The sequence below is a fragment of the Ictidomys tridecemlineatus genome, chromosome 6 (genome assembly GCF_052094955.1).
Source record: "Ictidomys tridecemlineatus isolate mIctTri1 chromosome 6, mIctTri1.hap1, whole genome shotgun sequence".
Classification (NCBI taxonomy): domain Eukaryota; kingdom Metazoa; phylum Chordata; class Mammalia; order Rodentia; family Sciuridae; genus Ictidomys; species Ictidomys tridecemlineatus.
The window spans coordinates 19,193,451-19,205,716 of record NC_135482.1 but is presented as its reverse complement, the minus strand read 5'-3'; the positions used below and the strand labels follow the sequence as shown (position 1 = coordinate 19,205,716).

The window sequence follows — 12,266 nt, the reverse complement described above, 5'->3', positions numbered from 1 at the left end:
TGATATTATCCGATATCATAGGGTTTTTGTGAGGATTAAATCAGATTATTATATGTAATGTTTTTGTCATATCTCTTGCTTTAGAATTTCACTTCGGATCTGCTGACCTGTGAAGTGTAAAGAAACATGTAAATGTGGAAAACATGTAAATGTAAAAAAAACAAGAAAAAAAATCTTAGAAACAAAACAAAGATCATAGTTGAATTTCTTGATTTCCTTGGGTTTTAGTTCTAGTTCCATTAGAAATGTATTCATTCGCCTGAATGCTTTGTCATAGACATTTATGGCATCAATAACAGAAGTTGCAGTTTTAAATGTTTTAAAGAGTAATAGCAGCAGAGCACAAGCATAGTGCAGAGTGATAATGGCTGCCATTTGTTTGGCCCTTGATCATATCAAGGGCTTTCTTTCCCTCTCCGTTATCAGCCCAGTTTATGGAAATGTGGTAACATCTGAATGAATTTTGATTCAAACCTTAACGAACAAAACTCATCTGCATCTGACTGGAAATTTCAAATAGCTGCATTTCCTAATAGGTCAGTGTCTGTCACATCCATCTCAGCGCCAGGAGTCTACATATCAGGGAGAGAGAATAGCAGAATTCTTAAAAGGTTTTGTATGAGTGACCAGGTGACCCTACTGGCCTTCTGAATGTATTTTTATATAATAACCACGAACCGATGTTAGACTTAGCTCTGAGGTTTCAGAAAAGTTTCCAAAATTATTGAAACTATCCTGTCATAGAATGGATGAAAATGTTCCTGATAGAGCTTTTGTTTATGAACATTTGTGAAAGTTATGGGGTTATCATATAAACTTAATGAGATCCTATTTGAGATCAAGTGAGGTCTGAGTTTATAAATTTACTAATGATTCTAATAAACCCCTTAGGCCAAATTGTCCTAGAGTATGATGCAAGATGGGATTCCAAATTATTTCACTGCATTGGAAGGCTTTTGCAGTAAGTGTTGTAAAATCATGGGTAGAGTGGGACTCTAAAGTTAGACAATTCCAAGTGATTCTCTTCCCAGCTGTTGTAAATTGGTTAACATCTCTGGGCTTCAGACTCCTACATGTAAAACGCAGATGATAAGAAAAATGAGAAGGAGTAGGAGGGTGAGTGGATGATGGTGATGATAGATAACACACATCAGGTGCTTACTATATGTAGTCACTGCTCTGGAAGTTTCCATGTGCTAACTCATTTAATCTTCAGGACAACCCTTTGAGGTAGGGATCTACAGATTGTTATGAGGATTAAACAAAATAATGGCTACCAAGCAATTAATACCATACTTGCTAGTGGTAAATTCTCATTAATGTCTGTCATTATTACTATGATTATGGAATTGGGCTTTTGTTGGAAAACTGAGACATCATTTTTTTAAACACCTGATTTGATTCTTTGCACACTTAAGTGCTCCATAAGCATTAGTTCTTATTTTGTTGATGATTTCTTCTCATTTTATCATTGTTATTCCTCTGTTCACCCAGCTTCCTCAATTGGAATCACACTCTCTTCTAAACTTTCTCTCTTCCTGTTAATTAATTCATTCTTTAAGTTCTTTATCAAACATTATTAAGTAACAGTTTCTACACCAGACACAATTCTAAGATTAGATAGTCTGTGAACAAAACAGACAAAAGTTTTCTCCTCATAGTCACTACTCTGAAGCAATATTGAGAAAACTGTTTGTATAATGTAACTGAGCAAAAGTAGACAAAAAGGAGAAAACAGTAAAACATAACAAAGATTTGAAAACATAAAATCAATAAAATAGTATCTGAAAGAACATGTGGAAAATGACAGAAGAATGATTTCCAGTGGATGCAGATAGATATTTCAAATTAATATAGAGGCAATAAGGTAAGACAATAAATACTAGATTTAAACAAGAAAAAAAACTGCGTAAAGTAAAAATACAAGCAATATATGAATATGTAAGTGATGACTAAAAGAAACTTTCCGAAGTATAAATTATTGAATGAAAACAGTTACAAACACACGTTCAAAAAAGAAGGAGGAGGAGGTGGAGGAGGAGGAGGAGGAGGAGGAGAAGAAAAATTCAAACAGCAACTCAGAGGGTAATCTGTAAGAGTAAACCAGTTCTTGGCCTCAAGCAGCTACAGGCAACCAGCAGGTACCTCCCTTGACTAAAATCCCTTACTGGGAACTCTGAGCACCCCAGGGAAGATGCTGGGAATCGGGTTTCAGGTCTTGGGAGTTTACCTACATGGGGGGGTCCAAATAGCTCTTAAAGATGGGTATAAAGGTCAAGCTCCAGGAGATTAGAACCCTTGTGTATCTTCTGAGGAGGCTCCATTGGGGTGACGGGGTCATTGTATTTTTATTTTCTAGTGCTTTAGACTACATTACCATTTGATAAAAATTTTCTTAAAGTAACGAGTGCACATGATTCTAAAGCCAAATGGCAAAAAAAGGAGTATCACAGGGAAAAGAGTTCTGCTCCAACCCCCACACCAAGTACTGCTCCCCAGAGACTACTACTAATAACCTCGTTCTTTCTGTCTTTTTGAACTTAGCTATCTATTTATTTAGGTCATTTGGATAGTCTTTGTTTATATTCGTAGAACCATCTTTTCTCCCACAACATGGAAGAAAAACAAGAAGGGCCAGGTAAGGAGAAATGTCCTCTTGGACACCAGTCCAGTGTCTCTGCAGTTTGAAGCAGGGGAGCTAGGTGGAAGGCCGAGTCTAAGAGGACGACAAACCCCTCTTCAGATGTCCCAGGAAGCTTTTGGGAACCTTTCAAAACCTAAATCTGGCAGTTATTGTGGAAGCAACATTTTTGAAAGTTTTGTAGGTGCAGCATACCTGCTCACACTGAACCTTGTTGAGATATCTCTGAGGTACTTTGCACATCTCCATCTACTACTGCACTGAATCTTTGTGTCCCCAACATGGCCACATGTACAGCAGCATGTACTTATTATGCAGTGTCTGTCTAGAATCTGGAGGAGTTCCATTTAGTCTATCAATCATCTGCATGGCTCTCTCTTTCTTGGTCAGGATGCGCCAGGCTAACTTCATTGTAGCCACTTTTCTCTTGATAATGGTCTTGATGAACCAGTGGTTGAAAAATATGGGTCTCATTCTCAGCAGAATTGGCTGAGAGACCCTGAAGTATGTTGCACTTACTCTTGGATTGGAGTCACAGTGTCTTGAGAGGTAGGCGTTTTTTGTTTTGTTTTGTTTTTTGGGGGAAAAGTTGGTCCTAATGATCTCAAAATAGTCATTTCCAAAATCTGCCTGATGAGGTAATCTTCAGAATGGAATCACACAATACCAGACAAAAATAAAAATAAGCAAAACCAAATGCTAACAAACTAAATTTTTTAAAAAATGAAGAAAAGAGATACTGCCTTAGAGTTTTCCTTTCTTATCATATCTTTCTGTAATTTTAATATTAAGTGAATGCTGACGTCATAAAGTAAGTTAGAATGTGTTCTCTCTGCTTCTGTTTGTGGAAGAGATTATAGACAACTGGTATCATTTCTCCTTTAAGTGGTCAATATTGAAACCATCTGTGTCTAATGCTTTCTGTTTTGGAAGTTATTAATTACCAATTCAATTTAACAGATAAGTCTATTTTGATGGCCATCAATCCTAATTTTACAATGACTTCAGTTGACCCTGTCAGGAATTAACCCCATTGATTTTTACTATTGTTTCCACCTGTTTATTCTCAGAGTTGGTGCACCTGTTGCTGCTCTACATGTGACTTGATTGTTCATTAAAGGCAATTTAAAGAAATCCCATGACCCTGCTATGTTGTTGGTTCACATTTCATTGCTTATTACTAACTACTACCTACAATAGGACTCGTGGTGAGGCTTGACATATTCCTGTATTTTCCTAAATCAAATTGAAACTTTTCCAAGTTCCTAACCCTCCTGGCTGATGAGAAGTTCCATTTGGACTACACTCTTTTCCCCAGGACGGTTTACAAAACTCAGGGGTGCTACATAAGGTGGAATATTTTGCTATCTCTTGGTATGCTCCTGTTCAACCTTGGATCAGTCCCTTGAAAGTGGATAACTCTGACATAGTTCAACATGGAGATCTTGCCCCAGGGTTCTCAAGGCTATGGTTCTTAGTGTCTTTCTGTCTTCATCTCAGAATCAACGTATTAGAGAACTTTATCCTTTCTGGAGAATTTTTGTGTGTGTGTGCTGGTCCAACACTCACAGAAACTACGAGACTCATTCTGTTCCCAGGCTCTAGGAAAATTTCCCAAACCTCTTTCCAGCTAAGCTGCTTCTGCTTCCTGCAACTCTAAAAGCATTGACCTTCATGCCAACATCTTTGAGATGATTCCCTATATCCCTGTCAACAAAGGCTTGAAAACAATAGCATTGTGCAAGAGTTCTCTTTATTTAGAGGTAGGAAACTTGAGCTTTTGTCCCAGCAAGTAAGCATAAAAAGATGATTACCCTCTTGGAATGGAAAGAAAATACAAAAGCAATAGAATCAAGGACAAAGCACATATGAAGAACTCAATAAATTCTGGATTCACCTTAACATTTCTAAAATTATTGCAAAATACTCATATGAACTCAGACTGAGGAAGGTAACAGGTCTCTGTTAGAAGTAGGGAATTGTGCTATGTGAGATTTGGGGAGATTAATGTCTCAAGACATGTTTTTTTTTCTGGAATGTAAACTACTGGAAGGACAGTATAATATGGTGGTTAAGAGCGCAAAGTCTGAATAGAGACTATTAGGGTTCAAAATCAGCTGTAGCATTTGCTATCTGTAGGACATTGGGCAAATTAGCCTCTGTGTAACTCATTCTCTTTTATAAAAGAGATTATAATAACGTCTCTCTCTCTCTGGATTGTTAAGAATTTTAAATGAATTGCTATATGTAAAGTATCTAGGACAGTGTCACAAAATAAGTGCTATGTAAGCTGAGATAGACTAGCTGTACTGAAGCCATATTGAATGTAAAGATCTCTCATTACTCTGTTGTGTTTTTTCTTGTTTCAAATGCTTACAGACCTTGAAGTTTTGAAACATTAAACAATATTTTACTAAGTTCAAAGTAATGGGTAGCTTAAGTACTAGTGACTACTGGTGTCAATCACTGGTGGCTGGCATGTGTGTGTGTATGTACACATATATTTACATGACTTGGGAATAGAGTGTGGTCTGTGTGCTCCCAGAAAAGCAGGGGTCTAAATCTGTAGAATTAAGGGATCCCAGTAAAAGCACCATCCTGTAGTTATTCTGCTACCCCAGGGATTCCCCTAGTGCTACACATTCCCCAGATGGCAAAGCCAACCATGTCTACTCCTCTTTTATTATCAGGAAGGCTCTGTTCTTCTGTGAATTTCCTTTCCATTCATTTCCAAATGAGTTTTCTGATATGAGCATTGTTGAATATGCACAAGAAAGAGCAAGATAGAGGCAGCGGTATGAGTGTGGCTAGATTTGCATAAGTATAAATACAGTATATGTATCCATATTTAAATGATATAATGATAATATTGTGTTGCCATCTCAGAATGAAAGCTAATTAATTCAGCTATTGAGATGATAATGATTTCTTTCTCAGTTAATACCAGAGTTTAAAAAAAACACACACATACACACAAAAACCCCTGCAGAATTGTTCTATGCACCATTCCTTTGACTCATCTTGGAATAAGGAGTTTTGTTCTGTTAACTATTGAGCTGTCTATCAGTATCTATGACAGTTTTAAAGGGAATCATTCCTGGGAGGAGCTGAAGTTTAGTACGACGAAGACTGAATCATGAAGGTTAGGTTGTTCACTGAGCTCATGATTTGATACAAGGGAAAATGGGTCTCTTTTTTCAGCCTCTTTTAAAATGCATTCTTTGGTATTTGTACTGTCAGTATCAATCCTGATCTGAAGCACAAAGTCTTTTTTTAGACTTTATTTGGCTGGATTTGACATTTAAGAAAACGTTATACCTCTCTCCTACTGAAATTTACACCAGCTGACAAATTCACAAGCAAGTCTATGACTTTTTTAACCTTGACATGTCTAACTTTTCTTCAGCCTCTGTTTTCATAGTAAGTTACCAAAGTCTAGAGTGTTCTCTCCGTGTCCTGCTTTCTATCCTCTCCCAATCCAGTTCAGGCATCTATCACCTCTTAGCTCATGATGGTAGTCATCCTGACTTCCTAGTCTCCTCTCTCCAAGCTTTCTAGCTTCAGGGATTCTTCCCTGCTTGCAGGTTGGGTTATACCTCCCTGTCCATCTCTTTAATGACTGCTCTCTATTCGGTGAAGGCTCAACTCCTTTGCTTGGCCTTTAAGAGAATTTAATCACATTCTTTCCATTACATCCTCTAACTATCTCTCTCCAGTGCCTCCACACTCTACCCTTCTACCATGTTCCAAGTTCCTTGGAATTTCTGAAACACCCTTACTTTGCCCATTTCCCACAATGTCTTTTCTCCCCCTTGGTCCATGTTTCAAAGTCCCACTTATTCTCCAAGGCCTTTCTCAAATCCCTACTTCTCTGATTTCCCCCTACTTGGAATTAATTAGGGTCACTTTAAGCCCATGCAATGCCTTTTTCTCCCGACACTTATTTTTCAGTGTTGGGAAATCATCATATTATACTTACTTTATCATAGCAATTTTTTTGCCTGCTTCTGAAAGATTGTCATGATAAATATGCAAATTTCTATGTAATTTGCAATGTAATTGCTGCCCCTCTTCCCTAAACACGACACAACCTTTACAAACATAAGTCATGCCACTGAAATAATCACTTTTGCTTCCATAAGTCAATAATTTATTATTTAATTGGTTATCTAATCAGTCTATCTTGTATTATGCTGTGAATTTACTTCTTCATCATCCCACTAAGTTGGAATCTGAAGATAGCAATGTCTTATTCATCTTGTTATCTCCCAGGTCAGAGCATGTGTTAACTTTCTCTTATGACCCAAGGGAGGCAATCTTAGTAGACCTGTTAGCAGTATGAACTTTAGAGTATGACTTCCTGGGTTTGAACCCTCCCAGTCCACTCATTAAACGTGATCATGACCAAGCAATTTATTAACTTCTTTGTACCTTTTTTCCTTCATTTATAATATGGGAGGATGTAATATCATCTTCAACATAAAATTTATATGAAAATTAAATACCGAAATGGAGGTAAAGTGGCCAGAACAATAGCTAGTAAATACTTAATAATGGTTAGAAATTATTCTAACAGTCTGCTAAAATATGAGGTACTCTTGTCTCAGTTATGACATGAAGACACTGGTTGCTACATTCAATAGCGAGTCCATCTTGTAGAAATTTCACAGTGGATATTCAAGGACCAGTTAAACATCTCACTTATTTTGAGGATAAAAATAAATCAGCAGTTGGAAATTATAGAAAGGTCTTATAATATTTTTTTAAGACAGAGAGAGATAATTTTTTAATATTTATTTTTTAGTTTTCAGTGGACACAACATCTTTATTTTATTTTTATGTGGTGCTGAGGATCAAACCCAGCACCCCGCGCATGCCAGGTGAGCGCGCTACCACTTGAGCCACATCCACAGCCCCTCTTAAAATATTTTGAAGCATGCAATTAGTGTTCTATGAATCTTTCATCCCCATAGCAAAGGTGCCACAACTGGTATGTATAGTACCTTTGTGAGAATTAGAAAAATGTGTCCCTTCCTCGACAAAATATATACATAAAGACATCCTGCTTCCCTAGGCCCAGAGAAAGTATCTACAACAGGATCATTTGAGAATATTGTTGCATCCCTCCTGAAACTGAGGGATGTAAGGGTTGGTGTCTATCATTTACCTGAGAAATCGAAAGGCAGGTGGCTGACCATTATGGATAAGTGGGAGAGATTTATCTGTTCCATAGAGTTTGTTGGGTCAGAGAAAGTCAGCATTAGATTATCATAAGTCCAAGCCAAGAGTACCACAGAGTTAGGCCTCAGTATAACCAGTGTGGAGTGAACTGCCAAATTGCTAGATGCTGGAGAAGGGAATACAAGCCATGGGACAGAATAGAAACTTATTTGCTCTGATCAAGGAAGTACCGAAGAAAGTATCCCAATGACAGAAGGAGCTCTTTAGAGAACCCAACCCAAGGAAGAAGAATCAACTTTAAAACTTGTTAAGGATAACCAGCTTATGACACTACAGTACTTCTCACTCTCCACAGATGATATATGTTCCACGTCCCCCCAATAGATGCCTGAAAACATGGATAGTACCAGACTCTATGTGCACTCTACATAACATGCCTGTGGTAAAGTTCAATTTAAAAATCGGGCATAGGAAGGTATTGCCAACAATAACTAATAATAAAATATAACAATTGTAACAATATCCTGTAATAAAAGTTAAGTGAATGTAGTCTCTTTCTCAAATGCCACTGGGTGGGGGTAGTATATAGGGTGGATATGATAGCCAAGGGCTGAGTCACATACTGAATGGCATGAAATGAAACTTCAAGATTTCATCACACCACTCAGAACAGCATGCGATCTGAAACTTGTGAGTTGTTTATTTCTGAAATTTTCCACTAATACTTTCAGACTATGGTTGATCACGGGTAACCAAAACCTCAGGAAGTGAAACTGTGGATAAGAGTACAGGACTGTGTACCAAGCAATTAAGCATTTTCCTGTCACTTCTCCCTTGCCTCCCACAATCTTCTCTCTCTTCACCAATCCCCCCGACACTGGAGGTGTCAGAAACTGTAGTTAACCAGATAGAGGAGAATAGGAGAAGTGGGACATGAGGAAAAGGAGAAGCAAGAGATGAAGCTAGTCACACTCCTTTTCTGACTCTACCCATCTTAACCGTAACAGGCTGAAGCTGTTCTCCAGTTTCTCAGGGGAGACGTTTGCTTTTAAATCAAGGTTGGCATTTTTATTATTATGACAGATTGGCAATGTAGTAACATGAATGCAACTTTCTCCCTAACTGCTTGATAAACACCAAAACACTTTCCCAGACTTGGATCATTGCTCTCTTCCTGTCCTGATTTCTCTATCCAAGACTGACCATTCTCTGTGTCTGCTGGGCCCCAGCATAGCCTCCAGGTAGAACCTGTGCAGTGCATAATTTCATGTGTTTAATTGTGGGTATGTCTTTGCTTTCAGTCAACCTTTACACTCTTGGAATTGAGGGATGAATTTTTTGCTTAGAGAGCACAAGTACCAACACTCGCTGGCATAAAATTGCCCCTCGATAAAGATCTATGAAAGCAGTTTATCGTGCCATACGAACTGATAGTTTTCTAAGAGAGACTATAATTCAAATTTGGTTTTTTTTTTTGAGAGGTAAATTAAAAAACAGCAACCTTCTTAACACGGTGTAATTGAAAGTACCTTTTGTTATAGGGGTACTCAAGGAGTGCCTGGGTGCTGGCTCTCCAGCAGCTCATGAGAAAACATTCTGGCATCTCTGGCTCCAGATGTGTTTTCCTGAGTGGTTAGGGGCCTTTTGTCATTCTTCAGTGTTTCTTCCACAGGTTTCTTCAGGAGAAGCATTACCAAAAATGCTGTGTACAAGTGTAAAAACGGGGGCAACTGTGTGATGGATATGTACATGCGAAGGAAGTGCCAGGAATGTCGGCTAAGGAAGTGCAAAGAGATGGGAATGTTGGCTGAATGTATGTATACAGGTATTCACTTCAAGCAATTAAATTCCACTAAAAATCTCTTAAGGAGGCAGATGCCAGGTAAAAATCATATCGCAAGAATGATACTTCACATATTAAAGAGGGGATCTGCTTGAAAAGGGTCATGAACCACTGAAATTGTCCAAACTGTCATCTAAAGAGCATCTTGTTCACCTGAAAGAAATGACTGTTGTTTGTTGTTCTTTGTTGTAAGGAACTATACATGGAGTGAAGTGTCTTTAACATGCAGTTAAAATGACATGCTTTAATATGCTACAAAGAATGACAGTCTGAAAGTCTCCTCCAAATTTGATTTTAATCAACTCCTTCTTTATTACTTAATTAACATAAAATGTATAGGTGTGGGGAAAAAAGTAAGAATGATTCATAGGATATAGCCACCTCTGAATGGTCTAAATAGAGTTTTAAACCAAGTCATTTTATTAAGAATCCATTTTCTCCTAGTGCAGCTTTGAACCAATTTGTATAGGTTTACACAGGAAATTAACTACCCTGAGTTTTAATATAATTTTGTCCTTCAATCTGATAAAGAGACACTGTATTAACTGCTGGCTTTGTGAGGGACCGCGATCTTCATCAAAAACTGGAATGCATGTTAGTATATAACATAATTAATTTTTCATTCTGCAAATGCTACAGAGCACTCAGATTCTGAGATATGTCCTGTTCCTCCTCAAAACACAAATAGACAAACAAATGTCACCAAGGGGACGATGGCATTCAGGGAGGGAATGCCACATGAAATAAAAGCCTGCGGAAGGTGACTCCAGTTCTATTGTTCCCAAATAGTACAGGCAACTGGGATGGACCCAGAAAAATAATGTATGCAGGAGAAGGGAAAATAGGTCTGTGTAAATAATCCAGCTCTAGGTGGATGAAAGTTTTATAGTGGCTGATGCCAATCTTATTTTAGCATACATGAAACAAGATCCTGAACAGGGGCTGCTGCTGGAACCCAATCTTGCAATGGAAATAGTTTGATACTGCGTGGTTCATGTTGCTCATCACTTAAATATGAACTTGTTCCAGTTGAAGCTCCAAAGACATTTTGCATGAATCCCTCTATAAAAGTCTATAATAACATTTATGAATACAAACTTTTTTTCGGTAACAGATATAGATATTTCATAAATCTATAAAATAAATTTCCTGCACAAAGAACATTCTGGAACTTCATTTTCATTAACACTGAGAGAAGAGTAAATAAACTTAAGTGTGAACATGGAAGATTGTTCTACATTATTTTTTATAGCTTTGTTTAAGTGTAAATCAGTGATGATATTGTATGAGCATTTAAAACAAATTTTTTTTTCAGGCATCTTGCTTGATAGATTTCCATCACAATAAAAAATACTTGAGATCATTTAACTAATAAAGAGAAAAGGCTTATTTGGGGTCACAGTTTTGGAGGTTCCAGTTCATGATCTGTGGGACTCATTGCTTTTAGGCCTCTGGTGGGGGTACCCAATGGCAGCGGTGGAGAGGCAGGCGGAGGAAATTGCTCACCTCGTGACCAGAAATCAAAAGAGAGAAAGGGAGGAAAGGGCCCCACAAGCCCACTTGACGGCACACTCCCAATACCCTAAGGACCTTCCTCTAGGCCCCACTTCCTAAGGTTCCACTGCCTCCCAAGGGCACATACTAGAGACCCAGCCTTTAACACCTGGGTCTTCTGGGGACATTTAACACCCAAACTATAGCATTTCTTGAGTTATTTTAATATTTAACTATAATTTCAATAATTTATATAGCTATAGAAATTGATGATTTTGTTTTCCTAAAGGATGTTAATATTTGTTTTACTCAACAAGTTTAAATGTGAAAACAAATATACTTCTTATGGCATAGTATATAACAGGTACCAAAATAATATTAATCTTATGTTTTGAATTAAGGGCTTTCCAGATCCCCTAGATTAGGAATAGGGAGATTGCCATTCACCTTTTTATTGATCGTCTTGCATTGTATATAATGCTTTAATATCACAAATTCTTTATATAAAAGCCATCATTAAAAAATGATTTGATTACACTTAATCTATAAAAAAATCCGAGGTAGATATTATTTGCATTTTACAGATGAAGAAATTGAGATTCACAGAGGTTAAACTTCTTATTCAAGGTCAAGTCTTTAAATCTCAGCCTTCTCTTTTTAAATATCTGAAGAGCTGGAATTAGTTTCTTGCCAAGTTGCACAGATTGTCTGAGCCAACCATGCAACTATTTCATGACCACACACCTAACAGAACTTTCTGTGATTGATAAAGTCCCTACGTTCATTTTTTTTTCAGGCTTGTTAACTGAAATTCAGTGTAAATCTAAACGACTGAGAAAAAATGTGAAGCAGTATGCAGATCAGACCATTAATGAGGACAGTGAAGGACGGGACTTGCGACAAGTGACCTCAACGACTAAGTCATGCAGGGTAATAACATGCAGTGGTGTCTGCCAAAGCCAGCAGGAGCCTAGTAATCTGGCTGGGAGACTCAGATTAGAGCCATAGCCACAGCAGAATTCCCATTTCCATTTTGCATTAAAATGGATCCCTTCTTTTGTTTTTAATCAAGAGAAAAATACATGCTTTGTTGAAAAAATTCAAATA

At 37.6% G+C, this 12,266-nt stretch overlaps 1 protein-coding gene across 5 annotated transcripts in view; it reads left to right on the top strand.

Moving 5' to 3' along the window:
• The window catches only part of Nr1h4 (nuclear receptor subfamily 1 group H member 4), a 74,463-nt gene that overhangs the window by 38,857 nt on the left and 23,340 nt on the right, over window positions 1–12,266 (top strand). For 3 of the 5 annotated variants that reach the window (XM_040279464.2, XM_040279458.2, XM_005322371.4), the window contains 2 exons: window positions 9,495–9,647; window positions 11,956–12,089. In XM_040279464.2, coding sequence (XP_040135398.2) covers window positions 9,495–9,647; window positions 11,956–12,089 — 287 coding nt within the window. The remainder of the gene's footprint in view (window positions 1–9,494; window positions 9,648–11,955; window positions 12,090–12,266) is intronic. The other 2 variants (XM_040279472.2, XM_005322372.4) reach the window with 1 other exon arrangement.